At 32.8% G+C, this 18,732-nt stretch overlaps 3 protein-coding genes and 1 non-coding gene across 6 annotated transcripts in view; 3 read left to right on the forward strand and 1 right to left on the reverse strand.

Moving 5' to 3' along the window:
- LOC105160872 (clathrin heavy chain 1-like) overlaps positions 1–1,385 on the forward strand; it is a 12,277-nt gene extending 10,892 nt beyond the window's left edge. Inside the window, 3 exon segments of the mRNA XM_011078372.2 lie at positions 1–91; positions 243–353; positions 569–1,385. The exon segment at positions 1–91 is cut by the window's left edge and continues 12 nt beyond it. Of these exon segments, the coding sequence (XP_011076674.1) occupies positions 1–91; positions 243–353; positions 569–757 (391 nt within the window). The 3' untranslated portion in view covers positions 758–1,385.
- Positions 2,657–2,740, forward strand: TRNAL-CAA. The gene has a single exon. It is a non-coding gene; the product is annotated as a tRNA-Leu (tRNA).
- Positions 4,326–7,104, reverse strand: LOC105160873 (probable protein phosphatase 2C 25). The gene is made up of 4 exons (XM_011078374.2): positions 6,613–7,104; positions 5,784–6,119; positions 5,500–5,679; positions 4,326–5,408 (listed from the first exon to the last, which is right to left on the reverse strand). The coding sequence occupies exons 1-4, from the start codon at positions 7,021–7,023 to the stop codon at positions 5,244–5,246; spliced, it is 1,092 nt and encodes a 363-aa protein (XP_011076676.1). The 5' UTR covers positions 7,024–7,104; the 3' UTR covers positions 4,326–5,243.
- On the forward strand, positions 11,419–17,925 carry LOC105160875 (cyclin-H1-1). Of its 3 annotated transcripts, XR_847720.2 has the most exons (15): positions 11,419–11,585; positions 12,369–12,440; positions 12,639–12,689; positions 13,985–14,063; positions 14,185–14,303; positions 14,380–14,453; positions 14,702–14,822; positions 14,902–14,970; positions 15,154–15,195; positions 15,829–15,906; positions 16,910–16,968; positions 17,052–17,136; positions 17,273–17,361; positions 17,450–17,597; positions 17,671–17,925. XR_847720.2 is itself a non-coding variant. In XM_011078375.2 (14 exons), the coding sequence occupies exons 2-14, from the start codon at positions 12,381–12,383 to the stop codon at positions 17,508–17,510; spliced, it is 987 nt and encodes a 328-aa protein (XP_011076677.1). In that variant the 5' UTR covers positions 11,419–11,585; positions 12,369–12,380; the 3' UTR covers positions 17,511–17,925. The 3 variants fall into 3 exon arrangements, 2 of the variants coding, with proteins under 2 accessions (XP_011076677.1, XP_011076678.1); XM_011078375.2 differs by having other exon boundaries at positions 17,450–17,925; XM_011078376.2 differs by having other exon boundaries at positions 12,375–12,440; positions 17,450–17,925.

Below are 18,732 nucleotides of genomic sequence, written 5' to 3' on the forward strand. Positions count from 1 at the left end.
TGTTTGTTATGATTTGGTCCGCCCGGATGTTGCGCTTGAACTTGCCTGGATGGACAACATGATTGACTTTGCCTTCCCCTATTTGTTACAGGTGATTCCTCATGCCTTATACCCTACTTTGTTGTGTATTTCTTTTACAGTACTCATAATATGTGAAAGAGCTGTCACAAGCAATTAGGATACTTTTTTGTTGGTTGCTTGTTTCATATGTAGGCATGTCTCATTGTTTCCCTCTCTTGCAGTTCATCCGGGAATACACTGGCAAAGTTGATGAACTAATTAAGGACAAAATCGAGGCTATGAATGAAGAGAAGGCTAAAGAGAGTGAAGAGAAAGATGTCATCAAGCAACAGGTATATACTCTAACAAATGTTTGGTCATCCAAGACTCAGCTGAGTTACCATTCTGTTGAATTAGAATACTTGTTTAACTTCCAAAGTGTTACATATTAGTTATAACATTTTGCATTGGATTTGCTTTAAGCTGAATCAAGCGTCACATTTCACATGCATGAAAAATATTTCACTCACTGCTTAAAATGACTGATCTGCTTGATTGTTTGATGCAGAATATGTACGCCCAGTTGCTGCCCCTTGCTTTACCTGCACCACCTATGCCAGGCATGGGAGGTCCTGGTATGGGAGGCGGTTTTGCTGCACCACCCCCACCTCCGCCCATGGGCGGTATGGGGATGGGCATGGGCATGGGCATGCCCCCTATGCCGCAGTTTGGGATGCCACCGATGGGCTCCTACTAATGTGTGGATGTGGTGAAGATTTCTCGAAACGTAGCGGTTGCTTATGGAGAAGAAGAGGATGCCGATGGTCGCTTCATGTGTTTGTATTTTCTAGTCTCTTTTATTATCACCTTTCACTTTTCTAGAAGTTGAAGGACTAAAGGCGGGTGCTTAGTTCAAATTAGAGAATAATGTGATTTGGGTTCATCCATAGGGTGTTGATATTTCTTTGTAAAATTCTTTGGTAGTCCAGCAATTTTTTGCAGCGTTAGTGGAGGATAATTTGTATTTTGGAAAAGCAAGGTGCCCAACAAGATAACACACATTTTCTACTGCTCGCTTATAAATACGATGCTGGTATATTTTTCTCATGATGAAAGTAAAACTGAGGGAAACTCGAGTTTGTTGTCTGAGAGAAACCACGGCTCTTTTTCAAAAAGATATCAAGTTGTATATGTTTTGGGGGAGTGATTAGTGCGTAGAATCTGAGCGGGAGAAGGATGGGCATTTTGAAGTTTGTTCTTACATTACATATATGAGTCGTATGATTTAGGAATGAGAGTGTACTCATTCCATAGAAATTCTTACTCTCATGTAAGGGATGGGATTATTCATTCTCTATAATTGTGAAGATAATGTAGTTGCTTTATGATTAAATGGGTTGGAACTATATGATTTCTTTGCAGAAAATACTATATGCGTGTTTATTCAATTAACAAATTACTTCTTATGTAAATAAATAATTTTTTCTCTTATATATACGAGAATAAGATGTTTTATAATTTTCTAGAAGCAATTTTTAAAGATACTATTATTATTCAATTGGATTCAACACATTCAATAAAATACAAATAAATAATTAAAGGACAAATTTGTTATAAAAGTAATTTTATTCCATTACTAATCATTCTTTTTTAGCTACGAATCATGTTAATTGAATTAACGAACAAATGATAATCTCATTACCTTTTAGTTTCTTGTGTATATCAATTACAGGAACTGTGTTCAAATATAATTTATTTCACATCATTATTTCATTCCTAAAAACCAAATAATGCTTAAAAAGTATCTCAGTAGAGTTATGAATTTGTATGATTTTTTAAGTTAAGCCAAATACTCTCTAGATCTCTTACAACTTGTAAAAAATAATTATGTACCCACTCTGCCCGCCAATGTTGTGGGAAATATTTGAGAGAATTGTGTTGGAGTAGCATGTTTGAGAAGCACAAGTAGAGACCCGTTTGAATGAGCTTATAACTTCTACAATATGTTGTTGGGCTAAAGACACACATAGACTTCTTGTGATTAAGAAAATTACACTTGGCACACTAGCTATTTTTCTTTGTTTAATAAATAGATTCATCAATTAATCAAAATTTATCAAATTTGTTGATACTAGAAAAAAAAAAGATCGAAAGAAAATCTATATTTATTCTCGATTGATTTACTATTAATTTATTACAAATCAAACAAATATTTTTTAACAAAACTACCGCTATAAGGGTGGAAATATATCCTCCACATACATTAGCACGTGTGAAGATGTAATGACTGTAGTTCGATCAGAAAATATTTATTTGACCTGCCATAAGTTAGTAATAAATCAATTGGGAATAAATATAAATTTTAATTCAATTTTTTTAACTTGGTGAATTTTTTATTAACAAATGGAACTATTTATTGAACGAAAACAAACGTCAAGAGTATTAAATTTAATTTTTCAAATTAAAAGAGATCTTTACGTCTAGTAATACACCAAACATCTGGGAGAGTGGTGTAATTATCCTTATTTTATACGATGTTCAAGAACCTTACAAATATCTTAGGGTCATGATTGGTATATCTCCTGAAGAGGAGAATGTAGGCTCTTAGAGGATTTGAATTCTTTGTAAAGTTTGACAGATATAAGTTAACAAACAAGTCAGGATGGCCGAGTGGTCTAAGGCGCCAGACTCAAGTTCTGGTCCTCGTGAGAGGGCGTGGGTTCAAATCCCACTTCTGACAGCATATTAAAACCTCTGTATTTTGTTTGAAAAAGTAAATTCTAAAGTCTCCTACTCAAATACTTTTATTTTGTATATTGAGTGGATTGGGAAGAACAGTGTTCTCCAATTGCTCCAAGTCTTTGACTCTTTCAGAAAAGAAAATTACTTAGAATTAATACCCATACTATTATGTTGGAGTGTATTATTTCAACCTAACAAATATTCCTAGATACTTAATTCCCAAATATAATTACTTCAAATTTATGATGGAATTTAAGAAACTTGTTGGCATAAAGATCAAAACTCACTACACTAAGAAATAGCATATATTAGAAAACGCTCATACGAGATTTATTATAATTATAAATATCATTTGATATGAAAAATTATAAATACCTTCTAGAATTAATGGTTGTCTTACAGATATTTTCATTGTCACAAGGGGATAATGGTTAGACGATCATTAATTTTAGGGAGAAATCTGTAATTATCCAAACAACGAAAGTATTTATAATTAGGATGAATTACAACAACCTCTCCTAAAAATTGTCATAATCACGATTATCTCTTCATTATTTGAATAATTACAAATACCCCCATGATGTTTGAAGAAATTATGTAATTTTTCGATGGAGGTATGAAATTATCAACTTTGCCTAACTGTATTTTTTTATTTTTTTTAAAAAATAAAAAACTTATAAAAAATCAAACAGGGTGGATGAATTTTTTTTAAAATTTTAAAAACAAATTATCCACTTAGTCCAAAAAAATAAAGAATAAATAAAAATCTTATAATTTTTAATCCACAAAAGTTCATCATAAGAAATAGATAGAAATCTAACGGATTTGACTAATTGTTAAAGGACAGTTAAAATCAAGGGGTATTAGTAGCTTTTCAAACAACAAGGAGAATATTCGTAATTATGCAAAACTTCAAGGGAGGTCGTTGTAATTTACTTTTATAATTATGATAAATTTCAGTAGAGTTCATTGTACTTTACCCTAAAAAATAATATTTAGTGACAAAGTATTAAGTAATAATCTTAAAGTTGTCACAAAGTATACATACATTAAATGACTAATTTTAAGGGATAAATGCACTTCCCTCTCCTGAAGTTTGGTGTCATTACACATAGACCCCATATAGTTTGGAAAATTACATGTAGTACCTCCGAAATTTGCTTCCTTCTACAAATAAATCTATACATTAGTTACAATTTATTGAATTTACATTAACAAAAAGATCGAAAAAATAATTATATTTACCTCTGATTAATTTATTATTGATTTTATTACAGGTTAAATAAATTATTTTATGACCGAATTACCCTCATACATCTTTAGGTGTTGATGCATATAAAGAGGTATATTTTCACTGTTACAAAATTAGTTTAATCATAAAAAATTATTTCGACCTGAAATAAGTCAGTAATAAATCAATTAACGGTAAATACTAATCTCCATTCATTTTTTTTGTAAATATCAACAAATTCAAAGAATTTTTACTAATAAAGGAACTTATTTGTTAAGCGAACCTTATAGATGCTAGATTTTATTTTACGAACCACAAAAGTTCACATAAAATTACATCAAACTTCAAGAAATGAGCGTAATTATCTCCAACTTTTAATCTTATTAGAAATATGTACAAATTATAAACAATTAGTGGCATATTATCATTTTTTGACTGATGTGCATAAGAACCGCATACTACAATCTGTAACAGCGCCCCCCCGCCAATGCTCCAGAACATGCGCTAATTTCCAAACAATTGCCCTTGCACGAGATAATTCATTAGGTGTGAAACACGCTTCCAGAGTCCATTGATAATTGTATAATGTGGAAGCCCCATCTCACAAAGAACGAGTAAGCAGCTGCCAGACCTGACCATGTGGACCAACTGAAGACCTAATGCCTTTCATTGCCTTGCCATCCCTTTCTTTGAATATAAGAATCTAAAGATGAAATCCACCCAATAAACACGTTTTCAGAATGCGGGTTGTCATAGCCAACTCAACTTGCTCCATCACCATCAAAGTTGATGCATGCCAGGAATTGCATATGGGATTACAAGAATTTAAAACAGGAGGAAGACCAATCACAACCATCCATCTGGCTTTTGAGATTTAAATATATTCATTGATATTCAAGAATAATATAGAAGCCGTAGAAAGAACAGGGGTACCTAATACAGGCTATTATATTCATCATTGGAGTTGAGATATTTCCATTACAACTCCACAATTTATTGACTACAGTACTGTCTGATAAGTTAGAATATGAACAATATACTCTTGTACTATTAAATTCTTGCTAATGGCAAAATCCCTCTACTCTGGCAGGTGAAATGGCCAAGATGTGCAAGAAAAAGCTATATCTAGGATGTTTTATGGATATAGTTCAAGTTACATGGTGTTACTCATATGCATAATTAGGGGGGCTGATGTGAATTTTCAAGAGTCTGCAAGCTTCTAGCAGCTGGAAGAGACAATTACCATCTAAGCTGTTACTCCTTATATTAGTTACTGGATGAATTGAGTTAATTGAATAACCATAACACTTATGTCATCAAGAGATCCTCTTGTTAGTGACAAATCAACAAGTTTCTTGCAAGCATAGAATGCTTCTGGCTTGTCCACACCGATGCATGACGATCGGACGACATCTACTGCTTCCTGATTGCTAACCTGCAATGGTAGTAGGATATGATTTAGCATCCAATGGTATTGACCAAGCATCAATTTGCACGAACAAGATAGACAAAGTTTAACAAATCACATTGTCCCATAGGCCATCTGAAGCCAGGATTAAGAACTCGCACTCTGGTTCAATCTTGAACACTTTTGTTGCCGGTTCAGCTATCACCCATTCTTTAAGATGGCGATCTCCAATTGCTCTTGATACGGCAAGGGACCCATGCACTCTCCAAACACCACGGCAACAGTCCACATAGCCGCCCTACAAATGAAATTTAAACCATTAGCAATGCATAATGGGTCAAATTATTTCCTTACAGTTTTATATACATTTTCATTGCAGAAGAAGAAACAAATAGTGCTCACCAGACTCTCAATCCTCTCTCTTTCATCATCCAGTGAAGGCCTATGATCAACTGTGAGGGGCTCAGCAACTCCTCCTCGACTCATAACAGCACGACAATCCCCGGCATTGGAGACCACTAGGTCTCCTTTGTGAATCATTGCTGTCACACAGCAGGTACCACCACGGATTTCTTCCTTCAAAAACTCACCATCTGTAATGAGGTACCCCTCCTTCACCGCCTCTTCAACCTCTTCACGTCTTTTTGACAGTTCATTCATAACATTCTTCTGCAAATTCTGTGCTGCAAATTCTGCAGCTCCAGCTCCTCCATGACCATCAAATACACCAAAGAAAGCCTGAAATCACAATCAATGCTAATTTTAATATAATTATCATTGGAACTTTAAAGAAAAAAACAAAAGACAAAAATCTATGTCTCACTGATCATGATTATTTCCATTTGTGCTCCCCAACCCATTCTTTTTTTTTTTTCTGTAGTCTATGCTAGTTCATCATATGTTAAAATACTTGATCCATCTTCTCTCTATACGACAACATAACATAATCCTCCACACAAGGAGAGGAAATAATCTAACCGCAACTGTTTAATACTCCTCATTCATAAATAAAAGTTTCCTCATTATCATAATAATTAATAATATAGTTTTTTTCAGTTGAACAACCAAATCAATCAATCTTCAATAGTTCAAACTCCAAGGAAAGCACACTACCTAATAAAGGTTCCATCCAACTACAAATCCAACATCATCACACCGAACCGATAAAATCAACTCCACCAAAACCTCTGAATCAGAAATATTATTAGGATTTAAGAAAAGAAAAACAAACCTGTTTAGAATCCCCTTGAAGACCCAAGACGGCAGCGTAGCGATCCTCCATCAAACCTCCCCTTTTCCCTCTCTTACAGCACACCGAATAACCCTCTCCTTCCAACTCCACATCACTCGACCTATCCAAATCGGTCGTCGTTTTAATATCCTCAAACCCTAAACTCGCCACCGGTATACTAATCCTCCCCGGTCTTTTCCTCTTCAACATCGCCGGCGCCTTCGGCGACCCTACGTCCTCCTCTTCCCCTCCATTAAACGAACCTCGTATGTTCTTGATCGCATACGACGACGGAGACGACAGCGTCGCCGGCGGAGGAGATGTCGCCGGCTTGCAGAAAATCGGAGACAACTTTCTCGGTGACGGCGTGAATATTGGAGAGCTTGACACTGCTGCTACAGCACAATGCATGATTTTCTTCCCCTTCTCTCTCTTGATTTTCCTGCTCTTTGCTGTTCCTTCCTTCCCTTTCTGTTAAAATGAATTCTATGCTACTGAATTGGGGGCCTCGGGCTATATATACTGTGATGGCATGGCAAAGACGACGTCGTTCCTCAGGTGAGACAGATTTAGGGGTTTTTTAATGTTCACGCTCTTACGTAGGGAGGTTGCAATAACTCGCTCAAGTCAAAGTCTTAAATTAGTATTTCTTTATTTTTTAATTATGAAAATTCATTCTTAGGCTAGAAATATTGCAATAGGATAATAAATCTTGAGAACCAATCAAAATATTGTAGTAATTCGATATCGCTTACCCGTAATTTATCGATATTTTATTAATTTATTACTTGAATAATAAAATTCGTCGATTGAAATTTACTATCGTTGACTGATTTTACATTACAAATATCTTTTTCTTAAATGCAATTTTCCACAGATTTTGGTACTTTCTTATCATAGTATATTTTTTCCCCGTTCTGTTCAGTAACGGAAGAAAAAAGTATGGAGTAGATGTCTTCGTTTGCACATAATTTATAATAAGAAAAGGAGATTGTAGTTACAAAATATTGAAAGTGAAAATCCTCATTTATGAGCGTTAAATGTCATTTTGACCGATCATCCATTTCCTTAACTTTCAGCCGATACATGTAATTTAAATACGATTCCTAAGATTATGTTAAATATAAAAATATTTGAATAGATGGTTGTAATTTTTTAGAAAAAGTGCACTATGTCTGATTTTATTTTTAACCTGTTTTAGTGTATGTTGTAAAGATAGAGAGAGAAAAACAAAAATAAATAAGTATGTGTTAGAGGCAATGTGTATGCTTGGATTTATTTTTAAAGATAATATATAATAAGTATGGTATGCTTGATGTTGGTTACTGGGAGATAAAAAATATTGTTCATTGTCAAATCATGTCTCTTTTATATATATATGTATGAGTATGTATATAATTTATTTAGTTGTGAGTGGATTAAAATAAATAGTATTTTCTAATCATAACACTCCAAAACACTAGTAAAAAATTGGCAAAATAATTCAAGCCAAACATAAAAATGTTCAGAGATGGCCCAAAACCGAAACCAAACACTTTGGTGAATTTATAAATTTCAGCTTGTTGTAAAAAAATAAAAATTATTAGCATTACTGGATTGGAATGTTTAACCCTAACTACTATAAAGCTAGAAAATGTATACTAAAATTTGAAATTTTAATTTAAAAAGATAAAATAACACATAATTATAAAATAGAGTCTAATTAAGACCAAAATAAAGTCCCATTACTATATAATATACATACATACATTTACGGCTGTTGGTTTGAGGAATTGGTCCGAATTAAATCGAATTGAAATTTAAATGACCAAAATAATGTACTGAATATAAATTTGAATTGTTGGATTCGATTCAGTAAAAACTAAACAAATTTTGATTTGGTTCGATTTTTTATAAAAAATCAATATTATATATATATATATTTATATATATATGATGTTTTAGTTTGATATATAGTTAAAAAATATATATTTTATTTTAACAAAATAACATTCGGCATGATACCTATACCAGCATCAAATATCAAAATCATACCGAATATTAAAATTTGTCAAAAATAATTAATGAATCGAATTTTTGTTTAGGTACTTGGTAAGTACTGAATTTTTTTATTTGTTTTAGTATAATCGGTTTACCAAGCTATACATCAAGTAATACACGAAACGAAGAAAAATTTATTATATAATAGACGTAAATCAACATTTAAGATACTTGCACACATAATTTATTTAAGAAGTCCATAATCTATACTATTATAAAAGAAAATCTTTTAGCGTACTAATTTTTGAATATTTAAGTTTACCCTTCATATCATTTATTCTTTTCAAAATTTTTGGTCATGTTTCGCAGGTTTCGTTTCTCACCAAACTTGTTGGACCCATACTATTTTTGCACGCATCAATTTTTATCATTATTTTATAAAATAAAATAGATAATATTATGTAATTATATATATATATATAATGTGCCATTAATTATTAGTATATATAAAAAAAAACAAGGGAAAATCAGAGCAGTGGAGGGCACGGAGTTGAAAACGCAAGTGGGTGGGGGAAAAGGTGAAATAGTAATTTAGGGGGGTTGGATGGATTGGATTTCGGATTTCATGAACTTTACCGTCGTGTCAACGGTCAAACGCGCAAACTCCGCTGTTTTTTTCCTCAGAATTCTTTATATTTCCCATTTCTTCATTCTTTTCCACTTTTAAGCGCTTGAGACTTGAAAGGCAAATTGCATAAAACTTATTCAGTTAAATTTTTTTAGTTAATTATATTTTGTTATTCGAATTATAATTATTTTTATATTTTAATATTTAAAAATTTTATCAATGTATTATTTAATTTTAAAAAGTTTTACACTTATATATTTTTCAATCAAGTTTTTTGTCGAAAAAAAATCATATACAGTGAACATGTGATATTTAAGAATTATGTGATGTGATTTTCACATATGCACAATATGTAATGTTTCTTAGTCAGAAAAATAAAAAAAAAAGTGATCGCAAGTGGTGCAGTGCAAATTTCACAAAATTGAGATCGTAAGTTGACATAAAAATAAATTTAGATGGCAAAATTTAAAAATAGATGTAGCTCAGATGGCAAAATGTGATTTACCTAAAATTTTTATATATTTTAAAGAGACAATTTGAGAATTTGCTCTATTGGCTACAAAAAATTAGGGGCTACAAAAATATGAGAAAATTGCATATTTACCCCCTGTGTTATAAAAAAATTGCTAAATACTTATATGTGTTAAGTAAAAAGCAAAAAAACCCCCATGTAATTATAATCTCTATAAAAAGATTTCCTATGTTAAAAAAAATAGAGAGTTGTCTACATGTGCTGGACATGTGAATTGTATAACCTTTTGATGCATTTTCAGCCCAATCCTCTTTTAATAGACAAAATTACCTCCATCAATATTTTTTTTTAGTTAATTCTTTACATTTTCATATTTTGTTAAGAAAAAAGTATGATAAATACTTAAAAAATATTGTTCATCAATATTTATATATAAAAAATATTATTACATCAAATTAAATTATTATACATATTTACATATGAAAATATCAAAATTTTAAGATTATTAAATATTATTTATAAGTTTTTAAAATCAAAATACATGATTTTATTTCTAAAATATTATTAATTAATTTAATTTTTGTGTTGGATATATTTTAAAATCATATTATATAAATAAATTACAATAAATAAAATTTAATTTTTTAATATAATATGTTTAGGCATAAAAATACTTAATTAAATTAATTCATTATATTAAAATTTACAAAACAAAAATATAACAAATAAATAAATAAATAAAAGTTAAAAAAAACGGATCGTGGTATCACCCCCCTCAATCGCCAGCCACTCCACTGACCCCTCCTGCGCCTCCAGTCCTCCACCCCCAGCCTCCGCCTCCCCCTGCCAACCTCCACCAGCATGCTTCTCCGTGATGTTTGGACAACTATGCCCACCCAAAGTTATGGCGACATCAGCATCTCCCCGCCCCGATTGGGGGGCGACAACGAGTTTGTTGTTGTCCGATGCCCACCTCCGCTACATACATACATATGTATATAATATATATTACATTAAATATATGTATATATAGAATTTTGTTTCATATATAATTGTGTATACTTATGTACAATTACGTGTATACATATATATAAATGCAAAAATATATTTTACTAATTACATAATATTTTTAAACTGTTCATTTATAATTAAAAAAGATCAATAATTACTAAAATAAGAACATAATAAACAAATCACTAAAAAAAATTGATACCGTTAAAGGTCATTGACAGAAGAGAAACGTGTGCAACATTTCACAAAATATATACGCTATGTTTGTTTTCATTTTCAAGTTATCTCTGGGAAGAATCAAAACACACCCAATGTTTGCCATCATTCAGAAATACCTTATCTAGGTGTTTTAAACTGTTTTAGCATAAATACATACGTATATATATATACATACATATACATAAAAATATATAAAAAAAGATATGATTTGACTATGAATTGATAATGAATAGTAATTTTTGTCTCCCAAAACACAACATTAAACATACAATACTTATTTTAAATTATTTTATAAAACAAATCCAAACATATATACTATCTCTAATACACACTTATTTATCTTTGTTTTTCTCTCTCTATCTCCATAAAACACAACAAAACACTTAAAAAACGAATCCAAACATTATGATAGAGGTTTTCATATATATTTTTAACACGATGAGTTTTTAGTCGAATTTTTAAAATACTCAAACTTATGCAATTTTTTTAAAAAATTGAAAATAAAGGAAACGAGGAGACAATGAATTAGGGGCTAGGGTTTTTTCTTTCTTGATTTTAATTATTTTCCAAAGAGGGTCACTAACTCAAGCCAACTCCCGATCCTCAAGCCTCAAAATTCCTTCCTCGACACGGACTCCGTCATCAGCGGCAGTATCAGTGACGGTAAGGGTTTTTAGCTATTGTAATGTACTATTGAGTTGATTATCGTTCCATGAGAAGAAGCCTCATTTTTAGGTTATCGTGGACAAAGTCTATTTGTTTCTTATTAGCTGTGTTGGGGTGTAAAAGCTGTGTTAGGAAGGACTCAGGTAGTTGCTCCCAAGGTTTGGATTGATCTTGAAAATGGAATTGGAAGTATCCTCTGTGTGTTCTTTGCATTTTCAGTTTCTTTTTTCTCTTTTGCAAGATTAGGATGCAGCATGGTATGTGGGAATAGAGTAGATTTGCATCTGTTTGAATGTAGAGGATTGTGCCAAAGGAGTTGAATTCTGAATGATAGATGGATCAAGTATTTGTTTGTATTGATACTGGTTTCTAAAATTACTGATATTGCAAAGTCGACATTGTTAGTGAAAGTGAAGCTGTATGCTGCATTTTGTTGAAAGGCGACAGTGGACTGCCTGCTTGTTACTATGCTACCCACCTTACTCTGCATAGCTCTTTTTTTGTTTTCATTTTTCAGCTATTGAAAAGACAGGGAAAGAAACATCCTAAGTTTTTGTCAATGCCTTCATTGAACACACAGTTCAATGCCTTTAATTTATTTTTATTTATCTTACACTAATACTAAATACAAAAATCAATTATATTGAGAACTCCCAAAAACATATACTTATCTCTATCTTCTCCTCTATCTCAATGAACTCTTATAAATAGAACCAAACAATGTCCTTAAAAAACACACTGATGTATTAGACTGATACCCTTTTTATTCTTATGTGTTAGAGACAGAGATCAATGGCGGATTTTACGACTTCGACCCACAGAGCAAATTGGATATTCACTCCTCAAGATCTTGTAATGACTATTTCCTTCATAACCCCAAACTCTTCTCTGTTTCTTCTTTTGCTCCTCATCGACCCCTGTTGATTTTGTCAAAATTTGATGTTTGTGCATGCAGCTAGGGGTTGTTCTGTTCTTATTTATCACTGCCTTTAATTTGGAAAACCATCTCCACCATGTGATGATAACCTCTTTTTTTATGATCTTTGGCAGAAGGAAAAGTACAAGGATGCTAATAAACGAGCTAAACAAGCACTTGAGAAGGTATGAATTTAGACTATTGTGGTATATATATATCAATGTGTAATTACCTGTTTCTATGTGCAATCAGCCAATAATAGAAATTAATTATGGATTTGGAACTGGGAAGTGGAATGTCATCAGATTTTCTCAACATTTTTGAGAGTAGAACCTTTATTTTTGGCCTATAAAAAAAGTCATTTCACATATTCTGCAGAGGGCATTTCCCTTTAGAAATAGATAAATTTTTTACTTTTTTAGATACATAAGCGCATGGTCACAGGGAGTAAATATGTATCCTAATTCATACAATTGTTCAGTGTGAGATTTCTAGTTAAAGTTCACTATCAAGGCACGTCAGAACTGTCATTCGCAATGCTTTATGATGCAATGTGCTTTATTATTTGATCCTTACTCTTGCTGCTGCTTCCAGGATTTTTGAAACTACGGATGTGTTTGCGCACGTGTGTGTTAGGCCTGATTTCACATAAATATTCATTTCTTTCTGAGAGCCCGACTTAACTGTTGCATTTGTTTGATTCTGAAACCTATTTTTGTATAAGCATCCACAGTGAGATGTCATCACAATATGTTTTCCGATAAGTATCTATAATTCGATATCTCTTTAGGTTTATCCTAAATATGTGAACAATTATCATGTGATGAGAGATTTGCAATATTTGTCAAGATGGGTTGCGAGATAGACAAAATGATCAACAGCTTTCCAACAAAATAAAAGGGCTAAGCAATAGAGAAATCAAAATCTAGCAATTGTAATAAGACTATTCTTAAGGACTGAAAATCATTTGTTCATTTTCTTTTTGTGATTACAAAAAATGCATTTATTTGAACCTACTGTCAGAGCTAAAGGGGGGTTACCCAGCATTGTACATGTGCACAAGCGCAACCCAGTGCATGGTGGCTTTGCCCCTTCTTGTTATGGCTGAGTGGGAAAATGGGGAACTAGCTCTTTTGGGTAGAACCTAGCAAACATGGATGTGCTGGGTCTTTGTGCGTCATGGGAGTTGAATTTGGTTAATGAACTTGCATACTTACTGTTGTGAAAAGTTGGTGGTACTGGAATGACAAGACTACAGTTAGTCTTAGAGGTCTTATTTCCTGGAAACAAGCTGGCATCAGTGGGAAATTAATAGTTCTTCCAGAGATGTGGATGAAGGATTTTAACAGTGCTGGCATCTTCTTGCTCTCTGATTTTAGTTCTCAAGTCCGTAAAATTAATCACAAACTTATTGTTGAAGTATTTTCTGCATCAAATATGACATTCCAAATGATGTTAAGACTGTAATATGTTGTGAAAGTATGGAGCAACGCGGATGGAAGTAGATATTGATGGATCGTTCTCTTATGCTGAACCCCAAAATGATGCGAAAGATAATGGTGAGTTCCTCATCTTAGAGAACGCACTTTACATCTGTTAAATATCACAAATTTTTGTTGGTTAATGTAAGAGAAAATAATAATTTTGTAATTCCTTGTGTGTTATTCTTTGGTGTTTTAGCTGACAAGCATTCACGCCCTAAAGCACTCAAGATAGAAGAAGAACAACTTTTGCGGGCTTTTTACGAGTTCAAAATTCAAGACGTTTGTGATGCCTTCAAGTTTCCACGTAAAATTCAAGTAAGTACATCTCTGGGAACAATTAAGCAAACTGTAGGTGAATTGCTATTCAAACTTAAGTTGTTCTTTTCTGCAGGCAACTGCTCTTATTTATTTTAAAAGGTTTTACTTGGAATGGTCAGTGATGGAGCATCACCCAAAGAATATCATGTACGGCTACTTCTTGATTACCTCTTCTCTTTGTGGCTATCATTTTTTTATTTTGAAATTCAAGAAACAAAAGCAATAAGCAAGACAAAATGAACTTCGTTCTTAGCTGTATTTTGCGGTTCACAATTGATGATTGCCACTGTATGCTTTCTGTGCGTGTCACTGTTTGTGCTGTTATGATTCTGGATGCCATATGCTTAACCTAGGATTTTTACTAGATAACTCAAACGACTAATTGGCTTCTGCAGGTTAACATGCATATATGCTGCCTGTAAGGCAGAGGAGAACCATGTATCGGCAGAGGAGCTTGGGAAAGGGATTGAACAGGATCATCAGATGATCCTTAATAATGAAATGCTTGTTCTGCAGGCATGAATATTACATACTTTTACTGTATCTTATTTGTTGTAGTTTGCTAATACTTTGATACTAGTTTCTGTCATTGCAGAGTTTAGGATTCGACCTTATTGTTTATGCACCATATCGGGCACTTGAGGGCTTTGTCAGTGATTTGGAGGTCCTCTTCCAATTTATTCTGTACTTTTGGTGTAGTTGTATGCGACAAAGAAAAGATTAATAACTTTTCTTTTATTGCTATTATTTTTTATATGTTTTAGCTTAATTATTACTTCTTTTGTTGATTGATACATTTTCATTGCATATGATGATCATATTATGATGATTCTTCTTCTCTCTGTAGGAGTCCTATGATGCAAAACTGGGGCAATCTGAGACGATAAAGGTACTTTACATCTCTCTGAGTTCCTTAAACATTTTTTCATCTTTTCTGCATTATGTAAATGCATTATTATTGTTTTGTGAGTAATATCTTACAAAAAGGTCAAGTTCAGAAGGGCTAATGACTAATTGTGTTGACCTTTCGAATGATTTTTTTCTTTTCACATTTGAATTGGTTTAATTTCTTTGCACTATTACTGATATTATTTAATGTAAGAAATTTCATTGATGAACCTTTTGTTATACTTTATACGGAGAATTCGTTATTGCTTTGTAGATTTAACAGATGTTAATTGATAGTGATTAGGCTCTGAAATCCTCCAGTTTCTGTAAATCTGATGAATATTTTGGGTTGGTAGGAAGATGCCAGAGATATGCACTTATCATGGTTGCTAGGAGTGTATAACTATGAGAATAAAATTTTATCCTACTGTTCTGAGAATGTAGCCAATTACAATATGATATATCTGTCTGGTATCAATTTGTGTCAAAGTTTATAGATTTGAATATATGTGTTAACTAGGTGCCTGAGACACTGATCCTCATAATCCAAGAAGTTAATTATGCATGACATTAACTACTAGACTTCCTAATTATGTTCCATATTCATGCTTTCACACTTTCGTATTGGCTGTAGAGTTTGCATGAATCCGCAAAAGCAGAAGTTGATAAAATTATGCGTACGGATGCTCCTCTGCTATACCCACCAGGGCAGGTATTGTTACCTTAATGTGAAGTCCTCTTCCCCAGATTTTTGCTTGGTTGACTTAATTTCAAATTTGCAATATCTAATGTTACATTTGCTTCTCATATTTTCCTGTAAATTTAGGTATGAAAATATGAAATTTTGTGAGTTTCTGAGAATGAGTGATCTTAAAACGTAGTATGAGATGGGAAGCAACTTCTGTAGCCTCTTTTTAAGAAGTTTCAGTATTCATTGCTGAAATTAACTACATTGTTGGGAAGAATGTATTTGCTTCTTTCTCTGTTTGTTGACTGATGTTCTTATTCTAGGAGACTTGTTTTGCCAAAACTTCACAATGGACTTAACAATGTAAGCATTTGCTTAAAATGAATTGGTTATTGCAAAGTGCTCCATGCATCGTGGGAGCTGTTTTGACATGTGTTCAATATCAATCTCGTCGTGTTACATCTGCATTGTTGATGAGTTGTTTCCTGATGTGAACTGTGCACAGAGAGAATGATTGAATTACTTTTCAACAGATTTCATTGAGTATTCCTGGTACATTTTATCGGTGGGCAGGGTTCTTTACCTCAGTGAAGAAGCAATTCTGTGTATAATTGATTGAGCATTGAGGTTGACAGATATCTTTGGTTCAACTATGTTATGTTAAAGGTGTCCTGAAGATGGACAGATATCAATCCGCATCACCCATTCAACCAAATTGGACCTTTAAGTACATAATGTGATTGGATGTTGCCCTCAATTTTGGGGTAAAAAAAATCAAAAGTTAGATCGTATATGAATTTTCCAACTTTTACATCAAATTTTATGACAAGTCAAATTTGTACCTCAAAGGATGAAGAGAGTGTGTTGGTATGATTTGTCAATCTGTTAGTTCTGATCACCCTTTTTCATGGTTCATGCGTATACTAATCTGCTTCTATTTCTGCTGGCCCACTACTCCTGCTGGGTATGATTTGTTCTGTATAAGCTTTTGATCAATAGCTTTGTGACTTGTCTATTTCTTGTGTAGCTGGCATTGGCAGCTTTACGTAGGGCTTGCGAGGTTCATAAACTTATTGACTTCGAAAGGTTCAAAAGCCGTCAACCTCTGAGCAAACTGTGTTAGAGAACACTTATTCTTGGAGATAACTTTGGCACTGAACCTTGTGCAGATACCTTCAAAACATGTTCTCTCGGCAGCATCCTGCTCATGCAACTTCAGAGCTCAACCTTGCACTGAATGTCATTGATATGCTGGTATAGTTTCAAATCCTGACCTGATGACATTCTTCCACCATCATGTCCAGGGTTATGTGCTTTTGGCTATAGTTGAAAGCGACTTCTATGTTGCTGGTTTTGACTCACCTGGTTAAAATTTTGGAATGTTATACAGATAAATAAGCTCGAGACCCCTACCTCCAAAGATGTAAAGCACATTGACAGGAAACTTAAGTCCTGTTTGGATCCAAGTTCACATGACAAGTACTTCTACAGACTTAGCATTTTACTCCCTCCCTCATTCTTGTCTCTCGCCGTCATATAAAGCATGTTTTCCCCCATTCCAATGCAGGAGTAAGAAACGAAAGCACAGATCTAAGGAGAGTTCAACTGAAATGCAAGACATGCTATGATGTTGAGGAGGGTTATTTATCACAACTTGGGTGGATCTGCTTGTTATGCTTCATCCATATTATACTGCAAGCTCCCATCTTATCATGGTTGAAGCTGACCCCTTTTAGCTTGAACAGAATATGGTTTGGTTAGAGGCTAACATGGTGATCTCATTTTCAGTAAATGGCTCCATCTTTGGCAGACGACCGTATTGCCTGAGGAGAAAGATTCTATCGATGAAATCACGCTGGATACAACCCCATAGAAAAAGAATATCTGAATATTGTAATTCACGTGTGAATGCTCATGTATTTCGTGTACCTTTGCTATATGTTTATACAGATGTCGAAAAATGTACTGTTGTACGTATTTGGTGGTGCGGATATGCATATGTTTTGCCACATTTCATTAGATATTTTGAAGTGGGAATATCAATATTCCTGTAAAGCATGCCTCTAACTTTCTTGGTTAAGCTTGTAAGGCAGAAAGATTGCTTTGTGGAGAAAGCAGAAGATTAAACTAGTTGCATTCAGGCTTTACCTCTTGTCCTTCTAAAATTACTATAATCTCTTGTTCTAAGTTCACAATATTTGTGTGCTAGTGTTCTCTATTTGGAAGTGGTTATGATATTTAGAAATTCTATAGGATGCATTTGGTTGGAATTACAAGTGCAATAGGGTGTTTGGTTAAGTTTATAATTTATAAACATTTACATCTTATAACAAATTTCAGTGGTTTAAAGATGTAAATCCTATTTCAAAATTAAATTGATAAATAAGAGGTCAGAGTTTATAAAATAAGCGAGTTTGTTTGATATGATAAGCCTTTTATATTGTAATAAAAAAGAATTTGTTCCCAAAAAAAAAAAAAAAAAACCCATTAAACTATTAAAGGGGGTGTTCGCGAAAATTTTTATTTATGAAAAAATGAATTTTGTAGAAAAAGTTGAAAGTTGTAGTAGAATTAAAAGTGAATAGTTTTGTAAAAAAATAAAAAGCAAACAAAAGTTAAATTAGATAGTGTTTGAGGAAAAATCATTTCTAAAACAAATTTAATTGTTTAAAGACTATTTTATCTCTATATGTTAAAAGAATATTATTTTTTATTATATTTTTATTTGTTATCTGTCAATAATAATTATTTTTCATAAAATATAATAAATTTTATTTTAATTAGTATATATCACATTTAATTTTTATGAAATATTAATAGAATGAATGTTTAATTTAATAATTCTTCCAC

This window comes from Sesamum indicum, linkage group LG4 (assembly GCF_000512975.1).
Source record: "Sesamum indicum cultivar Zhongzhi No. 13 linkage group LG4, S_indicum_v1.0, whole genome shotgun sequence".
Classification (NCBI taxonomy): Eukaryota; Viridiplantae; Streptophyta; class Magnoliopsida; order Lamiales; family Pedaliaceae; genus Sesamum; species Sesamum indicum.

What these genes read in the sequence shown, in the direction of transcription:
- LOC105160873 (XM_011078374.2), bottom strand. Translation starts at nt 7,023, where the DNA reads ATGCATTGTGCTGTAGCAGCAGTGTCAAGCTCTCCAATATTCACGCCG. An exon ending in TTCAAGGGGATTCTAAACAG is followed by an intron (nt 6,120 to 6,612) that starts GTTTGTTTTTCT and finishes TTGTGATTTCAG; the next exon opens with GCTTTCTTTGGTGTATTTGA. An exon ending in CAGATGGCCTATGGGACAAT is followed by an intron (nt 5,409 to 5,499) that starts GTGATTTGTTAA and finishes CTACCATTGCAG; the next exon opens with GTTAGCAATCAGGAAGCAGT.
- LOC105160875 (XM_011078375.2), top strand. Translation starts at nt 12,381, where the DNA reads ATGGCGGATTTTACGACTTCGACCCACAGAGCAAATTGGATATTCACT. An exon ending in ATGAAATGCTTGTTCTGCAG is followed by an intron (nt 14,823 to 14,901) that starts GCATGAATATTA and finishes CTGTCATTGCAG; the next exon opens with AGTTTAGGATTCGACCTTAT. An exon ending in AAACTTATTGACTTCGAAAG is followed by an intron (nt 16,969 to 17,051) that starts GTTCAAAAGCCG and finishes AACCTTGTGCAG; the next exon opens with ATACCTTCAAAACATGTTCT.